General features: G+C 38.1%; 1 protein-coding gene across 1 annotated transcript; it reads right to left on the reverse strand.

The window, feature by feature from the left end:
* Positions 1 to 2173: 2173 nt before the first annotated feature.
* LOC131300997 (cysteine--tRNA ligase 2, cytoplasmic) lies at positions 2174 to 9681 on the reverse strand. The gene is made up of 9 exons (XM_058327087.1): positions 9323 to 9681; positions 8362 to 8425; positions 5675 to 5836; positions 4588 to 4758; positions 4226 to 4507; positions 3999 to 4124; positions 3084 to 3311; positions 2829 to 2945; positions 2174 to 2728 (listed from the first exon to the last, which is right to left on the reverse strand). The coding sequence occupies exons 1-9, from the start codon at positions 9499 to 9501 to the stop codon at positions 2441 to 2443; spliced, it is 1617 nt and encodes a 538-aa protein (XP_058183070.1). The 5' UTR covers positions 9502 to 9681; the 3' UTR covers positions 2174 to 2440.
* Between the last annotated feature and the right edge of the window lie 12470 nt (positions 9682 to 22151).

The raw sequence follows: 22151 nt of genomic DNA on the forward strand, positions 1-22151 counted from the left end.
TTTTACCAAAGGCAATTTGAAAGTAAAGTTTTGAGAGCAATCTTCAATCTCAAGATCACAACTTCCCTCTTCTCCATAACCTTCTGCCAAAAGTTCCACACCTTGTCTGGGCCTAAGGAAACTTTCCTTGAGCATATCAATAAGCATTCCCTCTTCATTATAACACCAAACTCATCAAAGACGGGCACATCTTCAAATTCACCTGCAAAGTCTTCATTTGGAGATTCAACAAGAGAGGCAAATCTTCAAACTCATCTTCAATCTCAAAGACACAATCATCTTCAAGAACACCCTCAAAATCGTCATTAAGATATTCATCAAAGATGGGAGCATCGTTGAAATAATCATGTTTCATCTCATCATCAAACACATCCGGATTAAAGTTCATCTTCTCCTCTACAAAAAGGGCATCACTTTGATTCTCATAAGCATTTTCACCCACCTCTAACTTGAAACTAGATTTCTCACACTTGAAGCATTCAAGTTTCTCATTTATAGAAGAACTTCTAGCCTTCGAAGTGTCAAATAAAGGCTGATTTTGTATTGGGACAGCACCTATGTCAACTGTGCTTTGTACTCCAACCCCAAAAGACTTCCCACAAGTCCTATACCCAACAACATTAGTCAAAGAACTAACATTGGCAAAGGAAGGGAAAGATAAGAACCGTTCCTTGAACGTTTTCATCTTTTCCCACTCTCTAATCTTTCCCTTGCCTTTTCTTTTCCGGCTATCTTGTAATTGTTCCCACCAATCAGAAGCTCTTCCTCGAAGGTGTTTAGAAACGAACTTTACTTTCATTTCATCCGAGATAACATGGCATTCAAATACTCTCTCTCAAGAGTATTCAACCAATCAACAACCTCCTTAGGAGTGAAGCTTCCATCAAATTTAGGGAGTTTATAGTCAAAGTTGTTTGAACATGCTCTATACCAATGCGGAGCACCAACACAATGGTTGTACTTAAATGAATCCAAACCTTTGGTCGGAAGTTGCAAATGTCGCACCTTTTCAACCAAGGTAGCTACTTCTTCCCTCAACTCTTGAATCTCTTCCCGATTTTGACTTGCATTTTCTTACTCAAAGCCATCACCATTGTTCACCTCAAATCTTGTACCTCTAACACCTCTTTTTACACTAGCCCAATAAGCCATTACAATACCACAATCAACTCCAAAACAAGCAATCAACCATTCAACCCCAAATAATGAAAGCCCAGTCAACTCAAGACTCCACACCACCACCAATAGCAAGTAATCAACACAAACGACACCCAAATCGCAAGAAATTGCAGACAATAGCCAAAAACAAGACAACCCAGTTGAAATCGAACCTAAAATGCAGATTCAAGTGCCAAAAGAGCAGTTTGGAAGCCTTTACCTCTAATTCGAGGACAATCGAAGGCTGTACGAGTCAAACTGAGGCTGTACAAGCCTCAATCGGCCTGTTTCGAACTGGTTTCTGCCTTTTCCGAGCTCAAATAAGGCTGGGTCAAGCTCAAAAAACTAAACCGAGCATGGATCTGTGGGTTTCGAGGTTGTTTGGACTTCGAAAAGTACAGAAAATCAATTGTACAGCTCCAAAATGGGTTTTGAGTGTTCGAAAATGACTGTACAGGGCTCGAATCTGTGTTTACAACCCAAAACAAGTTCAATGCGAGTTGTTCAAGCTTGAAAACCCACGGATCTGACTCAATCACTGTAGCGAGGCTCGAAATCACTGTAAATCCTCCGAAATGGGTTTTGATGTTTGAAAACAGCAGGTATAAGCTCCAAAATGGTCGATTAGTGAGTTTTGAGGGTCGAAATCAAGGTTTAAAGGCTTGGGTTGAGCAGATCTGTAGAAGACAAGTGGATTGGGGGCTTTGGCGAGATTTCCAGCGCCATCTTAGGTTTCCGGCAAGATGAACGGTGGGGATAGAAGCACTCATACCAAATGATGCAATCAAAATATGAAAGGGATAAATCCCATCCAAGGGGATAAACCCCAAAAGGTAGAGAGAGAAACTATGTCTCAATCAATATATTCAATATTCTCAATAATCAAAAAGTTGCCAAATGAAAGAACAACTCACCTATTTATAAACTCAATACCCTAACAACACTAAGGACGTGAAATGACATAAAGGACCCTAGATCCTACTGCATCATAACCATCACCCAATCACTCTGTAAATAAGCCAGTATGATAACAGTTACCATATATAAATAGCATTTCCTGCTTCTTCATGGCCCAAAACCCTTGATCAAGACAAAGCCATATTGTACAGTTGTTGCATTCCTTTGAAAACCACCCAACAAGGGTTGTGGTATAAGGTGAAAATCCAAATTTTACAACATCAACGATAGTACATGTGACATCTTCCATAAATTCGTAGTTCCTCAGCTGACCTAATTAACATTATGGATCAAAAAATTTTATCCAAAATAGAGTTCCACAGCATCAAGTAGAAACAGGCACTACCTGCTCTTCTTGTTTATCTGGCACAGAGGGCTGCTCTTTTTGAACAGGCAGAGATGGCTGCTCTGGTGGTACACATGGCCTCCAAATTGTTTCCTTTCCCACATCCATTAAAGCAATGCCCTTAGCAGCTAGTTCACTCCTAATCTCATCGCCCCTGTTAAAATCTTTGTTATTCCTTGCCATTGCTCTTTCTTCAATCAGATGTAAGACGCCTTCTTCCGTTAACCCAGATCTCTTTAATGCTTTGTCTTTCAACTGCTGCAGAACCTGACAAAGAAAGCAAACAAATCTAGTTATGAATTTCATAATCAGCAAGAAATTGGAAACCAATATTACCCCAAAAACATCTGAACAATTGTCGCAGTACCTCAGAATAAGTTGACCCAGCAAGCAATCCAAGGGTGCTCAACACTTTCTTAACTTCTTTCCCTAGTTCCGTAAGGGACTGAACCAATGATAATTGTTGCTGTTTTGGTTGCTTCTTCTGGTAAATATCAAAGAAGATAATTCAGGAACAAAAACAAGCAAGCACGCTGGGAAAATGGCACATGCCAGCTCACACAAATAGCAGAGATAGAGACAGAAGCAGACAAAGACCCCCAGAAAAACCACAAGCAAGTACCTTGAGCAAGTTCATAGAACTGTTCGTGAATCTCAAAGCTTCTTGGAGAGCAGCGTTCAGTATGTAAGGTGTGTGCAAATCATCAGACAATTTTGTCTCAAAATCATCGCGTAGTTTACTGATGCAGTCTTTGGCAGCCGGGGTAATGCGAGCTATTTTTCCATTTTCAGTTCCCTCTTGGCTTCCTTGTTGGAATGGTAATAGAGCATCCTCACAATCTTGCAGAGTCTATCAATCAAAGCACACTACCATAATTGTTTCCAACACAGAATATGAAGGAGCAGAATGTATGAAGTCATGGTAACTTAACACAAATACGACCAAAATAAATTATAGAATGCTACTGCATCTATCAACAATTTATTAATTAGAACATATTATACTTCTATAGATGCATAAGATTTTAATCATTGCTATAAGAAATAATACTGGTTCTAGTACTATTATTATTGTGATGATGATGTAGTTATTGTTGTCATTGAAATACCGTCATGAGAGGAACATAGGAGTTTGTGTCCATGTATTTGACCATTTAGCATCATCCCGTTCTTATGGAACTTGTCACTAAAACACCCCCTAGAGGAAATCTTGGAAGTATGGCTATGCAAAGCAACAATGGGTCTTCATGAGATGTTAAACAAAAAACTTTTTTTACTCCAAATAATTTTTTAAACAAGAGAAACATCACTTAATATGAGATGCCAGAATCACGTAATGCTACTTATTGCTTCAGAACGTTTCATGAATCTGGTTGTAATTTTGTTAGCTTCATCATAATAATTAAGATATCCATTCACACCACTTGCGCAACGAACCATAAATTCTGATATTACAAAACTGGCTCTTTTCTCTCTTGGGTAAACCAAAAGCAATTTTGCATCCTCATCTATGTTAAAAACACTTGCAATTTCCTACCTGATATATGTAGTAAACAGCTTCGGATGCAATTTCTATCTGTTGAATTGAGTAGTTGACAGGAGACCTATAGTGTGTGCTCATCAAGAAATGCCTCAAGGCCAGCGGGTGGTACAGTTTAGTAACCTAAGAAAGAGGAATGTGTTAGAATACGCAAAATACGCTGTACACATTGCAACCATATACGTCTAGATAGGTACCAAATGTATTACGAATGTGCATTTTACCTCACGAATGGTGAAAAAATTCCCAAGGGATTTCGACATTTTCTCATCATTTGCAGTGACAAACCCATTATGCACCCAATATTTCACATGGCAATCTGGGCATGCAGCACAGCTTTGGGCAAGCTCATTCTCATGATGCGGGAAGATCAAATCCATTCCGCCACCATGAATATCAAAAGAATAAGTCAGATAATGAGCACTCATAGCACTGCATTCTATATGCCACCCTGGTCTTCCAGGACCCCAAGGGCTGCCCCAACTTGGTTCACCAGGCTTTGCAGCCTAACATGAGAAAAAAACTAGAAAAATCACTAGGGTCAAAATTATTAATCTAAGATAGGGCAGAAATGAAGGTAGCTTACCTTCCACAGAGCAAAGTCTGCAGGATTTCGCTTTCTTGTATCAACAGCAACCCGTTCACCAGCTCTATTGTCCTCTAGCTTTCGTCCAGATAACTGACCATAACTTGGAAACTTTTCGACAGAAAAATACACATCCCCTTCCATTTCGTAGGCACAACCATTACTGATAATCTACAAGAAGGAAAGAAGACTATTCAGGATACCATTCAAAGTAGACAAGAGAAGCGATGTATGCCTTTACTAGACGTTAATTAGCATCATACATTTAAGATATCTGCTTCGCTTCTTCTATCTTCAACCAAAAGCCATCAAGAAGATCATAGAACTCTATCACAAGAAGCAATTTCAGGTATGCAACTCAAAATGTCATCTCCCAAAACCCAAAATGTAACTCGATAGGGAACTAGATCCAGTGAGTTCAAATTCTCCAGGAAGCCCAACATTTCCCAGATGCAGCACTCGAAGAAGGTAAAATTTCATGTAGTGACAAGACCATGTTCCCTCAAAAGAGTCCCTCCCAGCAAAAAGTAAAACAAATGCAGACTTGCGTTGCTTTCAAGATTTGCCCCTAATTGAACTAATGCACTAATGAGCGTCGACTTCCAGCTATATCCAGTAAGGCGCTTCTCCATTTTATTTAAGTCCAGCCTCCCAAACTGGTCTAAGAAACGGCATCGCTTCGTTGATCTACCTTTGTTGATTATTGAGAATGTATAAAATGTAATACACGATAAGAACACGCATAATTGTTTAACTTCTTTTGTAGACATATTCTTAAGCATGTCGACAAAAGAAATTAACCTCACCAAAAAAGACATGTTCTTAAGCATATGAAATACTCAAATTAAAAGTGGAGTAATTTAGTGCTATTGCAATAGGTCGCTACAAAGGCAATTTTGCTAAGCAGTCTATTATTGCAGTCCTGTCTTCAGACTTCACATACTCAGGCAAGAAGGCTCTCACTCACTAGTTTTTGTCGACCACGCTAGCACAGTGCACGTGCATGTGCCTGAGAGAGAGAGAGAGAGAGAGAGAGAGAGAGAGAGAGATCTGAAAATTAAAAATACCATGATGGGAAGAGAACCACCTGAGCTATCATACCCTTGATTTGTTCCATGTGGTCAGAAACACGCGGCTGATACGTAGGAGGAAGGCACTGAAGATCAACCATGTCAATGAGAAATTCTTCGCAATAGCGGCTACTCAAAGCTAATGGATCCTCCTCAAGCTCGTTTGCTCTACGAATTATCTGCCAAAATTAAGACGTAAACAATCACTACGTAATGTTATACATTAAAAGCATAGGGATAAAACTTCAAGCAGATGAAAATGTATCTAAATGGCTGTCGTCAAAAGAACTAAAAAGATGCAGCAATTCAACATCACTGAAAATCAAATCAGGCTGAGTATTTTCACCTTTTAAACTATTTTCTAACTGTTTCAAAGCTAACGTGGGTTAAAATTGATCACAACAACAAAGTCAAGACTTTTATAAATTTTAGAACATGCATGAAAATATCCAGACACATTCCTACTTCCTACTGAAAGTTGTATTTATCAAATGCGTAGAAAAGCAGAAGAGACATGAATCAACTCGGAGGCTGGGGCAGAAAACACGGTCAGTGACTCAGTGGGTTCAAGGTCATGACTAATATCTTAATTTGGAACTACTGCAATTGCTAATATATGTGGATTCCTTGGATTACGAAGAGAGAGACACCCTTGTGCATCATAGAATTGTTGATGGAGAAGGAGGGACCACTCTGGTATATGGTAGGCGCAGAGTCGCAGACAGCCTAAAAATATTGCTAAGGAAAAGAAGGGGCAAATCCAGTACTTCAGTCACAATATGATGTGAACTTTATATTTTTCCTATGCTGCATTAGGTAAGGTGGTGTTTCAAGGCCAAACATAAATTTTCTAAGGAGACTAACCTCACCTGATTATGCCCCAAAAGATCAGCCACCTTTAATTCTTTCACCCAAATGATCAATAGGGTTCAGGAGACAAGTCGAGGGGGCAGAATAGGTGTCAGTGGTTGAAGGAGTCAAAATACCCTGTATCTGAGAGGGTTCACTTGCAGTCACTGACTTTCAGCTGGTACATCCCCCCCTGAATCAACTGAAATATTTTAAACTGCCTCACACACAATGCTGCATTCATGCGTATCTTGTTAAATCATCTCCCACTTCAGTTCATTAAGAGTTGAAGCGGAAGAGATAGAATAGCAGTTACCCTTTCCAATAAATTGGTAGTAACTGAAAACTGGTATTTGAACCAAAAAATTCATAAGCAACAAACTAATAGAGTCTGGGTACAATGACAAGTGGAACACAATATCATGTGTTCAGAAACACTCGGTGATGAAAGAGATTAATTGGGGAGAAATGACTGGGTGTCCCTGTTCATTGGGATATAGGCCTTGGAGGTGAGGAATCCATGCCATGTCAGCAGAGGGATGAGTTGACAACACACTAACAAAATGGCCTCCTCTTAATGAGCATATGACAGACCTTAGTTGCACAAAGAGCGGGTGCGGGGGAGCATGAGTATGTAGAAGAATCGAAGGTTGGGATCATCTTAAGAGAGAGTACAGAAAAATATAAGTTCTCCTAACACATTATTCTCTAGTCCTAGTACAGATGTCAATCCATAGTTTGTGTCAACTACAAAAATGAGAAAGTGGTGTTTATACGAAGTACTTGAGCTAACTTGAGTAAATATTTTTTACAATCGTATCGTTACTTCACATTTTCTCTTACTTGGTAGGTTTTTCTTTTGTTTCTTTTGGGTCTGTTTGGCGCCGGAGCGAGGTTTGAGGTGAATTCACAACCTAGATAGGAGGATCCTGTTGCTAAGTGACAGACTACACCTAGATAACAAGAAATAAGGACGATCCCAAAGCCAAAGGCATAGATGAGTCGCAACTAAAGAAGGTATCTGAAACAAACGTATAAACAGTAACAATCTGTCCAGCAATGATCATGCTACCAAGTGACAGACTTCACCTTCATTAAAAGTAATAAGGTTAATCCCAAAGGCATAGATAAGTCAAGACTCAGGAAGGTATCCAAAACAATAGTCTAAACGGTCACTATCTGTCTAGCTTTGATCCTGTTACTGAGTGACAGACTACACCTCCATTAAAAGAAATAAGGACGATTCCAAAGGCAAGTTGCAACTCGGGAAGGTAAATGAAACAATAGCATATATGGTCAGTATCTCTGGTCTAGCTATTTGTCTCCTTTCAAGTCTAAGAAGGGAAGTTGTTCTATTAAAAAATGCAAAGCAAAAGCTTTGGGTCATGGAGAAAACCTTTGACTTCAGCTTGTTCGTCGACGTATGGGTCATCGGGCAAGGTGACAACTGACACGCTCACCACTGCTTTTGCAAGCTTTCCCAGGAAGACCTAGCATCACTGGAATAGCTATCTTCCAATTGCAGATTACTACTGCGCTGTGAGAAGGGGTTTGGGACTCTGGTAACTTTTTTATTATTTTCTTCTTCGCACAGAAACTATAGACCCCACTTTGTTGAAATTTCTACCACTATTGGTGGGCATAAAAAATTTCACTTGGGGCATTCGCTCCCGCCTATTTTGGAAATAAACAAATATGAAGAAAAGACCAAGGTCTAGCATCAGGGAAAAAAAAAAAAAGATGATGAAATAATCCAATTTCCAATCATAAGTTATAAACCTATTAAATCACTAAACCATTGCCTGAAACATGAAGGCATAGAATGCGGCATAACAAAATATGTATGAATTCTCACCTTGTCATCAACATCTGTGAAATTCCGTACATAATTCACTTCGTAACCTAAGTGCTTCAAGTACCTGCAAAATACCAAATTGACTCAAAATACTTGAGATTACAGTTTAACATGCAAGATGAAAACACGTGATTGGCTATGCAGCTGATGGCCGAATCTTCTATTTATGTTGCAAAAGGAGAAATGCATATGCGCACTGCGAACTTCCAAATATCATACGGAGTATTTGCAAACGATCGTAAAATTGACCCGCCTACTAAAATGTCAATAAGGTTTAACAAATGCCAAAAACAAGGAGATTCATAAAATACATTTTACACAACATAAAACATTTTCACATACTCAAATACACTTCTCGGCGACTTCTAGCACACACCAACACACTTTTTAAACCTCATTGACAACCCTGTGGGCTTTTACCATTAATTTATTTTCTATATAATTGAAATTCTCACTTTAGAGGTGTTGATTCTAAGCACTATCCTTGTACTTTGGACATAAGATCTCATATAACTCAAAAGAGAAGAAGGCAGCTTGTGTCGAAAACTAAAGAAGTTAATTTCCCCTGAAGCAATGAAGCCGAAAATCGAGGTAATATGGTGAGGGCAGCCATTATACTAAGTCATGTGACAAGCAAATCCCACGACTTATATTCGAAATCTTAGACAATGCAATTGAAGGGTAATACTGTAACTAACGAATAAAGTAGGTCTACAATGCTAATCAGGAAATGCTAAATGCTACGGGAATAGCATCTGGCATAATCCCATCTACAAAACACTGCCAATGTAAACAAAATGGGGACGCATAAGGTTAGAAGGCCCAAAACAATTAACGAATAGCATATAGCACTACTGCAGGAAATAACACAAAAATTACAGGTATTTGTCCGAAGAACTTATTTTCAAACAGGATTTCCAAGATGGATGAAAAGAAGGAGCTTTAACAGTGTGAGGTGAACCTGAAGAGGATGTCGAAGGCTACATAGGCGCGAGCGTGACCGATATGGCTGAGGTCGTAAGCCGTCACGCCGCAAACGTACATCCCAACCTTACCAGGCTCTTTCGGCACGAAGATCTCCTTCTGCTTCGTCATGCTGTTGTACAACTGGAATTCCTGCTCTTTCGCCATTGTCGACATACCCTCTCCAAATTGCGCAGAAACCCTAACCCTAACTCATCAACGGAGAAGTCTTGCTTCCTTGGACTGTGCTTTAAATCTCGGCAATAAAGATTCTATGGTGTTATAAGATCCACAAATCTTTTGCACCCGATTTGCGCTGTAAATTTCGTTTAAGACTCCAATTAATGTGGGGCGAACAAATTACGTTAGATTTTTTCTGGGGTACTCCGTTTCAAAACAAAAAAAAAAATTTCATTCTATTTTTTAAAAAGATAATTTTAAATTATAAATTATAAATTTATTAAAATCGATCTTGTTTGAAAGATCTCGAGTCTTTTATACAATACAAAAAAAATTTAAAAATTATTTTTCATTTACATTATGTTTTAATTTAAAAATGTAAACTAAACTTCTTATTATTTAAAAAGATTTTTGGAACAGAGTCTTAAAAAGTTAAAATATTGGAGTTGGGTTCTCATCCAGTGTGCAAATATCCAGTTTTGTCCGGTATGTGGTGAGGATCAACCCCATCCAATCAAATTGAAATCAACGGGTATTTTTAGGCCACCACATGCCTTCCCCGCTAACCCTTCAAATGGAAAGAAAGCAATAAGTATAAAATAAAAAGGGAAAATTAGCTATACGTATGGTAAAATAGTGTCCATTTAGGAAAATGACGTTAAACAATAGTTTTCAATGGAAGTTTTTCAACTTTTTAAAGTTATTGAGCCATAAGGCCAAAACATGTTTTCACGGACAAATCTACCATAGGGTAGTACCCTACCTTACGATCGTAGAATACCTTAGTGTTTAGGCATATTTTCATAAGATTTTAATGTGCATTTTTCTCTTATAGAGTTTCAGTAGTTTAGGCACTTTTATAGGGTAACTTAGACACTGTTTGTTTTGGGATTTTAAATTTGGATTTGGATTTGAATTTGTAGGTAATGAGTGTAGAGAGAAATAGAGTAATGATTGAAGAAAGATACAGAAAAAAAATGAGAGTAATAATTTGAAATAAATAGGATAATGATTAGAATTCAAAACCCTTAAATGAATTGGATCTTAGGATTTTAGGCACTTTCGTAGCGTACCCTGAGGTTTAGGATTATCCTAAAACTTTCACTAACTTTCAGTTATTAGTGAACTTTCATTAATTTTGCATAAAGGGTATTTTAGTAATCTTACGATACATTTGTCCTTGTATTTGATTACAAAAGGTGTTTGCCCGAACTTGATCTCATTTAAGCGACTTAGCTTAATTTTTTGTCTTTATACAAAAAAAACACTTGCATTTCCCAGTTTTATATAAAATTTTGGAAATTATTGGTTTGTCTTGGCGATAAGAATAAAAAACGTTAGAAATTATTAACCAAATTTTAAAATCGTGTGAATAAATATGAAAATAAGCTAAGCATCCAAAACTTTAAATTATTTTTGTCTTTATTCACAAAATTTTAAATTTCGATCATTTTTTTTTTTGTCGTCGAGACGAATCAATAATTCACAAAAAATTTAAGACAGACCAAGTGACTTTTTAAGTGAAAATACTTTTAATAAAAATAAAAAATAATAATCCATGTGACTTTTTAAGCCAAACCATGCCGTAATCAAGGGATAATTCTAGTAAAATCCAAAGGGGTTGGGCTGGTGGCATGGCCTAACACTTCTGAGTTTGCTCTTTTATAAAATCTCAAGGTTAAAATCTTGCGATGCTATCAACTTGGGATAGTCCATACTGAGCTTTGCTCCAATTTTAATTAGGCTTTTCATAAGTGGGTAGTGAAATGGGACACTTAGAATTAGTCAAGATGAGTGTAAGTTGGCCCAGATCGAGCTATAAAAAAAATTATTGGTAAAAACCCTTAGCCATGTCTGGTGGGTGGGGTAACAGAGGTAGGTGGGTAAAGGGGTTTTCTCTTTGTTTTCTTCTGTTTTTTACCAGTTTATCTAGATCTCCCGGCTAGTCTAGTTGTGTTATCGGTCTGGATTTCCTTAAGATCCGGTGGATTTCCAGTTTGGGTCTCCCCCCAGATTCGGCGGGTGGTGGGTAATAACCGTAGGGTTTGTTTGGTCAGTTCGAACTGGTTTTCCAGATCCCAGCTTGTGCTTGCAAGGAGGTTTGGCATGTTGTGGGTTGTCTGGTCAACTATCGCGTCTGGAGTTTCGAAGTGCTAGCAGAAACTCGCACCGGAGCATCCCTTTGCGGCTGTGAGGGATCCGTCCCTTACGCCGTGAATGCCAACATTAGCCATTTAAAGGACCAATCTAATGGTTTGAGCTCTGAGTTGCTCATCTACTGATTCTTGGATGGACCCTATGTTGCATCGCGCCGGTCTGCTTTTGCAGTAATGCATCTTTTAGCTTGTATGCACTTTTGTGATTTTGCTCGTTTCCTACTTTTCAATAGATTTAGTTTTTACCGACTATTATGTTTATTCCATGTAAGTGCCGCTAGATTACCCACCCATGGATTATCAACATAGTAAGGACGAACCTGCGCTTGTAACATAGCAAGGTTCAATTCTCACTGTAGACAAATCATGATTTAAGTGGGGGCCATGGCGGTGGGTTACTGTACTAATCTCCCCCAAGGTTTGGATTATACAGTTGGATCCAATAGCGACTTGGCTGCAGGGTTATTTCTCAGTTACCAAAAAAAAGTGCTGCTAGATTTTTTGGATTTAAATTTGTTATTGATAAAAAAAAAGAAGTCTGGTGGGTTTAACAGTACTGAGGGATCACTAGTAATCCCTCATCAAAACTGTAGAAATTTAGGGCCGGTCGGGGATCAAATCGGGTCACCCATGTGGGCATGACCTGGTGACCCAAATATTAGAGAGTCTTATCTTATCTTAGAGATAACATAGGAGAAGTTGAAGTAATTCTAATCTCTTAAGATTAGAAGACTTCTAATGTAACGCCCCGAATTTTGGGTACGTTAAAAAGACAATTTCATTGAAAACTTCAAAATAGAGTCTGGCTTTTATTACAACAAAACTCCCACAAGAGTTTAATATTTACACAAATGGAGGGGGTTTCTAGGGTTCCTAACTACAGCTCCTTCTGCTCCTCCATTCTTACCAGCTCCTCAGCTTCAAAAGCCTCCACGGTGATCTGCTTACCCTGATTATCTACAAAATCTGACACATTATACCAGCGTCACCACCGATATAATATGTCAGGGTCACCAAAAAGGCAACACCGTGAGCTACAAAGCTCAGCAGAGTAATCCCATACCCGCTAACCCATAACTTACAAACAACAGGAAATACAAACATCGATTTCCACATGATACGTATATACACAGCTAACAATGACACATCCACATTCGTTAATAAATTATCGTTGGTGTCCAAGATTTTCTTTGTTTCTCCTACGCGACTCATCGTAGACTGTGTCAACATTTTCATTTACAAATCAACCTTTCAAAAACCACTTTGTTTAAACACACCCAACCTTTCAAAATCATTTGCATTGGCTCCGTACCGCGGATAACCAAGCTACACACCCAACCTCGGTTCCGCCGTTCCGGTCTCCCGAGTATCCTCACAATGGTTCCGCCGTCCCGGGTTCCCATTGGCACACAAAAACATTTGCATTGGCTCCGTACCGCGGATAACCAAGCTATACCTCACCATGGTTCCGCCGCTCCGCGTTCCCATGGGAACGCCCACAATTTAAAACCCTCGGTTCCGCCGCTCCGGGTTCCCAATTGGGGTTTTCGAAATCTAAAAACCTCGGTTCCGCCGCTCCGGGTTCCCGAGTATCCCCACAATGATTCCGCCGCTCCGGGTTCTCATTGGGTTTTTCAACACACACCACACAATGGGCTACCACGTCCGGCCACATTGCGGTTTTCGAAAATTCAAAACCTTTTCAAAACACGTCTTTTACACACGCACACACACAACTCACATAATGCCACCCGAAATCTGTCATTATGTTGTTTCAAAATATTTTCTTCCTCGAGAAATATTTCCTTTCATTACTCACACCCTAGGTGTCATATTTCTACTTTCTCGATTCTCGTGTCTCGTTACATGCAAAGACTCCGCGGTAGGACAACAATAAGCATGAACTACAAGATCATCCAATTCTATATTACTTATCACGCTCAATCACCACTTATAGCATAACGCCACATGTACGGACGCCCTTGGAGTGTATCACTTATGCTTTATTCAAAGCACAACGCCACATGTACGGACGTCTTTGGAGTGAAATCACTTATGCTTTATCACACCACAATTAATACAAGCAACTCATATATGCATTAATCATCTTAAAGATCAAAATACAAATACTTATAAACAAACGATAAGTTCTATCTTTCGAATCCGTTAAGGATAATCTACTTTCTATCATACGGTTCTATACGTAGAGTTAGGGGCAAGGGGTTCTACATATACTTAGAGATAGTGTATATGGGATTCTACCTTACTTCTTGGCGGTAGTCGGCTACGAAAGGTTAGTCGGCTACGGAAAGTACGTCGGTGGTCGGACGGAATAACTTCCTACGGTATGCCTTCGGGAGCTTCAAAAGAGAATGGTTTTTCTCGAAACTTCTTCTTGACTAATACTACTCTACTTTATGGATCGAAGGGTGGTCGAGTGGCGGTTTAGTGGCAGCTTAGGTTGAGTTTCTTGAAGAACTCAAGAACACTCAAGAACAAAGGAAGAACAAAAGAAAGAACAAGAATTTCTAGAGAGAAGGAAGAGCAAAGCTTGAAGGTGTGAGTTCAAATGCTTGGAATGAGGTCCTATTTATAGAAAAAACCTTGGCTCTCTCCCCTCTCTTCATGGCCGCCCCCCCCCCCCCCCCCCTCCTCTCTCATTCTTCAAATTTTGACACATGGCAATCAATCTTTGAAAGATCAAAGCCTAACCCTAGGCTTGCATGGCTAAGATTGTCCTTGGATGGGATTATGGAAGATTCGTTGGAAGATTTGGAGACAATGGTACAAGATTTTGTCTAAAACAAATATAGAAATACAATGGAGGTTAATGGAGGGTTAGTTCCTTAGCTAGGAAGAGACTAGAATGGGTTGGCATTAGGCAAAATAGACTTAGGCCTAATAAGGTAGCTTGTACAACTACACAACACATCACTCTCTCTCTCTCTCCCCTCTCTCTCTCTCTCTCTCGGCCCTCTCTACTCTCTCCCTCTCTCGGCCTTTCTCTCCTCTCTCTCTCTCTCTCCCTCTCTCTCTCTCCTAGTACACTACATACATATATATATATATATATATCTCTCCCTCTCTCTCTCTCCTAGTACACTACATACATATATATATATATATAAATATATATATATATATATATATATATATATATATATATTTACAAAATACAAGAAAATAATAAACGAAAGGTACCTTTGTACTTGAGTCAAGGAAATTTAAAGGCTAAGTTTTCCTATTAAACAAATAAATAAGCACATGTTGGAGTAAACTAATAAACTAGTGTACTAATGTACTCTAGGAAGATTAACTCCCCAATAAATTAATCCAATTGGGTACAAAATCCCAATATAAAATAATAAAAGGGTACTTAGGAGAATCTTAGGCCTTAAAGGCTACTAAGGCTAATAAGTACTTTCAAAATAAAATATTGGTACTTCATCACTTGGGTAATTTGGAAAAATGACTAGATTAATAAGCCCATGTACTAGTTGAAAAAATAACTCTTTTACCCAATGAATAACAAATCCCCTAACATTTATCGTCCAATGGACAATAGCTACTAGGAAACTTTTATAGTAAAATAATCAAGGTTGTCCTTTTAAAGCATGTGACAAAAGCCCTATATTAAATTAGGTGTGGTACCAAGTACCCCAATTAAATAAAAAGGCTAGGATTCTTTCTATTTAAATAATAATAAAGTACAAGTCAAATCAACTTTATTGGAAGGTTCCCTAGTCACATCGGTACTTTATTGGTCAAAAGACTCTATTACCCAAGGGTCACTAACTTCTCTAACGGTTATTACCCAATGGATAATAGTTTCCCTTGCGGTTAATAACCAAAGGATAATAGAAGTACAAGTACTTTTATACTTAAATAAGTTTTTGAAAAGACTACATGTACTTTAAACAAATATAATAATGAAAAGATTATTAACCAATGGACACAAATTACCCTAACCATTATGGACCAATAGGTAAAGGCAAAAGGTTCAAAAGTTTCAAAGGTCCAAAAGGTTCATCTAGTAACTAGGTAAGTTGGTTGCTCGGTTCCTCCCAGTAGTCGGTTAGAAACTAACTAAATTGGTCAAGTAGGGTTTCTAGTCGAGACCGAAATCTAACTACGACGAAAATTAATAAGAAATCATATAGTCACTCAAGAGAAAATAAGTAATTTAAATAAAATTCAAATATTTAACAAAATTTTTATTGACCAAAATTCAGGGGCGTTACATCTAAAGCATCTAGGATGCACTCTCTTTCTATTTATTTCCTGCAGGATGTTCATAAAGAACATACACAATAATAAAAGACACAATAATATACACCTGAGGTATACAAAAGATATAGAGTTCTAGGAAACTCTTTATCTCTTAGATAGTTCTCTCTCTACCGTTAAAGAGCAATCCGAGCTTTTGTACCATGGAATAGAGGGTGATACTCGATCCTTAGTATCACTCCATCGCAGGAATTTATAGCTGATTTGGTACATGATCGAGAGTTCGTAATCCATCCACACCAAGATCTAGTTCGGTTAAAGTTTGCAAAGTAACCCAAACCACCCGCTTCCGCACTATGATTATATTTTTTTCTAACATTGGTATCAGAGCCTTAGTTAGATGTTTACGTGCTCTTTAGTACTTAAATAGCCATATGTATCATGTTTTAGGCATACGTATTGACTGATTTTCCTGTATGCCGGATATAGATCCAAAAAACGTAAATTTTCAAAAGTTCTTGAAATTGCTTCAAATTTTTACATAACGTAGTCCATAACATGTATATCATATCTGAAAATTTTCGTGTTGATTGGATAAACCGTTTGTGAGAAAAATCAAACCCTAATTGTTTTTCCCCAAACTTTGACTGGGCAAAGCTTTTTCTCTATTTTGATTCAGCATGCGGGACTTACGTCACTGTGTAGCTCTTGTTTCTAGCTTTGCAACAGTATACCATAAGCTTAATTTGGAGTTACGGATCAAAAGTTGTGACAATTTCTAGTTTGGGTATGTTTTGGAGAAGATAAAGTGCAGATTATGCACATTCTCACTTTCAACCGAGAGAGAGTGAGATTCACCCCATACTATAACGGTGTCATATGGAAAAACCAAGAGTATTGCTGAACTCGAAATTGAATTTCCTACGTTTCTTCGTATTTATTTTATTTTTCTGAAATGAAATTATTTTTCAGAATTTTAAATACAAGAAAAATGAAATTTTTGACTCGATTTATGAGAGAGTGGGGATGCGTGCCTCCTCCATTGGGAACAAAAAAATTTGTGGCATATTCTGCTACTATTTACCATTGTTTGGTGTATGAGGTGTAATATTTCAATGAGCTTGGTTTTTTATTCTGTATTTTTTGTTCGTTGTTTATTCAGGAAAATTAGAATAAAATTCTGAAAAATTATAAATTTTCAGATTTAACCTCCTGAATAAACAATTTATAGGAGTGGTTGGGTTAATTTTTTAGTATGCTTTATTTTTTATTCTGTATTTTTTATCCGTTGATAATTTGGGAAAATTAGAATAAAAATCTGAAAAATTATAAATTTTTGGATTCAACCTCTTGGATTCAGTACGTATTCATTGGTGTAGGTTGTTTATTTTTTCAGTACATGTTGATATTATTTGTCATTTTCTACTTGTTATTAATTCTTGGAGAATTAGAATAAATCCTGAAAATTTGCAATAATTGCATGTGAGCAACTGGAAATGTACAAAATATTGAAAACAACATGTTTAATATTTTGGACAATTTTACATGTTGTATGTGGCATATTTGGATAATTTTTGGCATTGTTCAATGTTTAAATTATTCATTTTGATAGCATGAAAAATACTTTTTAATGCATAAATTGTGTTATGCATTATAATAAATTTGTTTCATACTTGTGATATGTCATATCTAGTGGGAGATTGTTCGATAGAGAAAATATTTTGATATATTTTTTTCGAAAACTGAAATTTTGCGCATGAATTAAATTAAATTGTAATAATAAAATACTTAGAGGCTCATGAGATGATTATAAGCTTTGCGTGTTTTCAATCTTGCGACATATATGATATTATTATTCTAAAGACCCGGTATTTTTTTTAAATAAATAATAATTATTATCAAAACAAAAATAATTATTTTGTTCGAAAAAAAATTATCTATTCTGTCATATGAAATTTTATTTCGTAATCATTCGTGTGCGCACGAGTTCAGACGAATAATTTTCCTTGTGTGTGTACTTTGGTCGCACTAGAGTACTTTTCCTAACCTAACACTAATCCCCAGCCTCACCTTCTTATTGTACATGGTCTTTTGCTTACCATTCACCCCATCCATTTACTCTAACCAAACCATCTTCAACCAACTAAACCAAACATCACCTCCTCTGTTTTCCATCACCCATCAAATTACTTTTCCATGCTTAGCCAATTTAAGCCATAGCTTTTCCCTAGCCACTAAGAATCCAACACCACTTCCTAATGCTTTCCTTTAACATCTAAACAAAACCCATAAAACTTACCACCTATTATCCAAGAGATCTTTACCTAAGTTAATGACACTTTTAAATTAACTCCCTCCCCCATTTCATATTCTCGGCAGAGAGAAAGAGAGACTAAAGAAGTGAACACTACTTTCTTTTTTCCAACACCTCCTACCATCTACAAAATCCACCATCTCTTTTTAAAATTTCTGCAACTTGGACCATCCAATTTCAGTCCAAAATAACCCAATCACCACTACTCCATTCCAGCTCGAAAACTGTATAGAAACCAACTCCAAAAAAAATCAGCCATTTGGGTCCTGAGTCGCCGCAACCGAGTCACCACCGTTTCGCTCCGTTTCTTTTCTTCAAACCACCGCTTATTCTTCGGGAAGAGAGGTAGTTAAATCCTATCTCCCTAAGTATATTTGTCTATAGTGGGATAATGTAGAAATTTGAATGTTGTGTGTATGTACGTACTATATTTTTCCTACGGAACAAATAGTGTAGAACTGACATGGTAGGCTCCTAGAATATAAATTTGGGTGAACTTTTAGATCAATGAAATTAGTGCCTTGTTGAAAAGTTTTCTGTTAACTGCCTTATCAAGTTAAATGGTATTGAGTTAGAGTAATGATGTGATAAATAATTAAGTTTATGTGATAGAAATGTTGGTTAAGAGAACCATGTATGATAAATAAAAGAATGGTCAGATTATTCGAGTTCCAAAAAAATTATGTCTCGTAATGCTAGCTAATTCCATGTCTAAGGGTCTTTTGAAATGCTCACTTAGGAATTGTGAAATTAGACAGGATTGATGAAATGGAAATATGTCCTCTGTTCCTTTTAGTACGGCCATTACTAGCCTTGATATCCTCCCTTTTTATGCTTAATATTTTACTAGTATATTAGTTAACAAATTTCCGTTAAAGGATGAGTTACTGTTACGGTGATTTCTTTCTATTAGTTAACAAAGGTTCAATTATAATTTTTGTATTTGTCAGTATCATTGTCAATGACATCCATTACTGTTATTGTTACTTGTCTTGATAAATGTTATCGCCTTGCGAGAACTTAGAACGGACTGAGATTCACGGGGTGGTATACGATTAGAGGATCATGTAGACACCCTATTTTGGACTGTTCAGAATAGTTTACTTACGGATTTTGATTCCCCAATGATGATTACGATCAATAACACTCCGAGCCTAATGGTGTGTTTGAGCTTTGGGCGTCCTGAACCTCATTCAAACCAATGTCGAGCCTTGTCCAAGACCCTTCAAGCCAGAACCAAATGGTTTCGGCAAAACCATAATTGCTTACGCCAGTATTGTGATGGCGTGCGCCGGTCAACTGCCACGTGTCAGTCATCGGCCGTTGACTCAATTGCCATCGGCGCACGCAGGTACAATATCAGCGCACGCCAGTCAAAAGTCAGTCAAACATCACTATTCAACCACGTGCTCGGGACTTTTGTGGCTACCCTGACGTAGTCTACAGTTCCTTGATGATTATACTCTGCAGAGGCGTTCCCCATTCTCTCCTACATCTCTCATCACCTAGTCTCATGCATTTAATGCATGGGAGGCTCCCTTCCTAACTCAACTAGCCCCTTAACCCAACTGATTACTCCTCTCTCAGTTACCCCTTTGGCTATAAATACACCCCTTTGCATTCATTTGCAAAAGGTTACACACATTAAGACTCTCCAAGTTTCTTTTCTTCTCCTTCTTGGATTTCTTGCTTTCTTTTCTCTACCACCCTTTTGGAAGAGTAAGCAAGAGAGTCCTTCCCACATCCCTCACTCCTAAACATTCACCATCCATCCATCAAGCCTCAAGTTCCAAGCTCAAACCCATCATCAACTCAAACCAAAGGTAGACCACCTTTGTGATCCTTTCTGTTCTGAGCCCTGAGGGGAGCTAGTGAGGTCCAGGTTGGTAATCAATACCAATCCTGGCCTCAAGCTGGCAAAATATTAACAGCCGTATGAAATGAGCAATGGCGCACGCCAGTACTAACAAGTCGTACGCCAGTAATGGTTGTATGTGCACCACTGGCGTGGGGATCAATGATCATCAATCTTTCTGTTTTTCTTCCATCTTATCACCTTTATGCATGCTAAGAACCAGTTTACTATTTTTCTGTATCTTAGAGCTGTGTAGTTGCTTATCTGTTATTTCTATTTTAGAGGGCCTCTGGGATCCTTCTGGTCATGTTCCAGAACCCAGATCATGCAAAGCCAAGCACTGACCACATAGTGTAACTGGCGTACGGGGTCTTTGGACCGACGTATGACAATTTCAATGGGTCCAGTGGCTGGCCCTTGCATGACATTCGAGTCTTGGCCTCCGTTTATGTACCCCACACTATTTATGGGGCGTTCTGTTTATTTTACTACTCTAAAGCCATCTCTGATGCCTGTAACTGCATTTATTCTGCTATACTAACTGCGTGGTTTATCCTGAGTGTGCACTGGTCCTTCTAGAACCCAGAGGGTTAAGAAAAAAAGCTGTGAGTTTAGATATTCCGGTGCACGCCAGTACACCGATGGCGCCCGCAAGTAGTCCCTATATGCAATGGCCCAGCCAGTGCATATAGTCTCCCTTTGCGTGCTTCATTCTGGGACAGCGTGCTCCAGTTTGTTTAAAAATACTCACAGGTGCTTGTTCTCAATCTATTATACCTGTTTAGATCAAATATACGCCATCTTTTGTCACATAAATGCAACTTGTTATAGTTTTACTCCCCTATAACTGTTCCCTCGCCCTAGCTAGCAAAAAAAACGATTATTGAGAGAAAAATGTAAATATTTTACAAAATGCTTGAATAGAGACCGATTTTCGGATCGGGCGAGAGGGGTGCCATAAAACCCTTCCCCTCTCATAACCTGGCTCCCGAACCTCAGATATTGAAGGTGACGACGGTCCAGTCTACAAGCCTTTTTCAAATCAAACATGTAGCAAGTGTTTCAAGTTCGGTTCCTTGGGTGCTTCACCACAAAACCCGAGTGGCGACTCTGAATTGTAAGCGTTTCGCTGCGCTTCCCAAAAAGGGCGCTCCCGATTTTTAAGACGAAAATTGAAAATTTTGGGGCATGTGCCCACAGATCACATAAACGTTAATAAGTAAAGGATAAATCGGAAGGTGATTGAGTTATGATTTTTGTAACGCCCCAATTTTCGAACACGTTAATTAAATCCATTTTAATGGATTTAATAATTCATAAGACCGATTTAAGAAATGAAATTTTATTAAACAGAGTTTAGCAGCGAAAATCTCAAATACTAAAGTCAAAATTTCTTAATTGTCTTACAACCCCAAAAATAAAACAAAATTTGACTAATGTGATAACATCTTTAGAAATTCAAATAACAGTATTTCAAACTAATAGAGCTTCTAAGGGTAAGACATCCAAAACTCGACAAACTCCCCTTCTTTAGCTGGGAGGTCCTCACCCTGGTACTGATTAACTTGTAGAGTATCCTGTTCTTCGGTCTCCTGATATCCTGCACCCTTTGGCAAATTGATCGCCAAAGCAACCGATTTACCAGGATACAAACGTGTCCGTGAGTGTTAATTCACCCAGTAGAATAATCCTAACCCTACCAACCCTTACTCTACAATTAGTAGTTCAACAATATAACTATTGATAATATACAGATGGTATAAAATAATAGCACATCGTCTTTTTCTTTACTATCCATTAACTTACATGAAATCTAAGGATTCGCTCCACGAGATTCTTTTCTCCCACATCCACCAACTTTGACCATCCCATGGAATAACTCTCCATTTATTTGTCCTGCACTAGGGTTTTAAGCGAATACTACCAAATTATGTACTCAGTCTAGATTCGCCTGCAACCGTAATAATGAAACAGCTCACCATGACAACTCAGCATTAGGGGTCGCAATATCTTATTGCTAGGATCCTTTATCGTCTCCCAACTCTACACACTGGATACTTTACCATACCCCTGATCTACACACTGGGTACTGTAC

The sequence above is a fragment of the Rhododendron vialii genome, chromosome 9a (genome assembly GCF_030253575.1).
Source record: "Rhododendron vialii isolate Sample 1 chromosome 9a, ASM3025357v1".
In the NCBI taxonomy this organism is placed as follows: domain Eukaryota; kingdom Viridiplantae; phylum Streptophyta; class Magnoliopsida; order Ericales; family Ericaceae; genus Rhododendron; species Rhododendron vialii.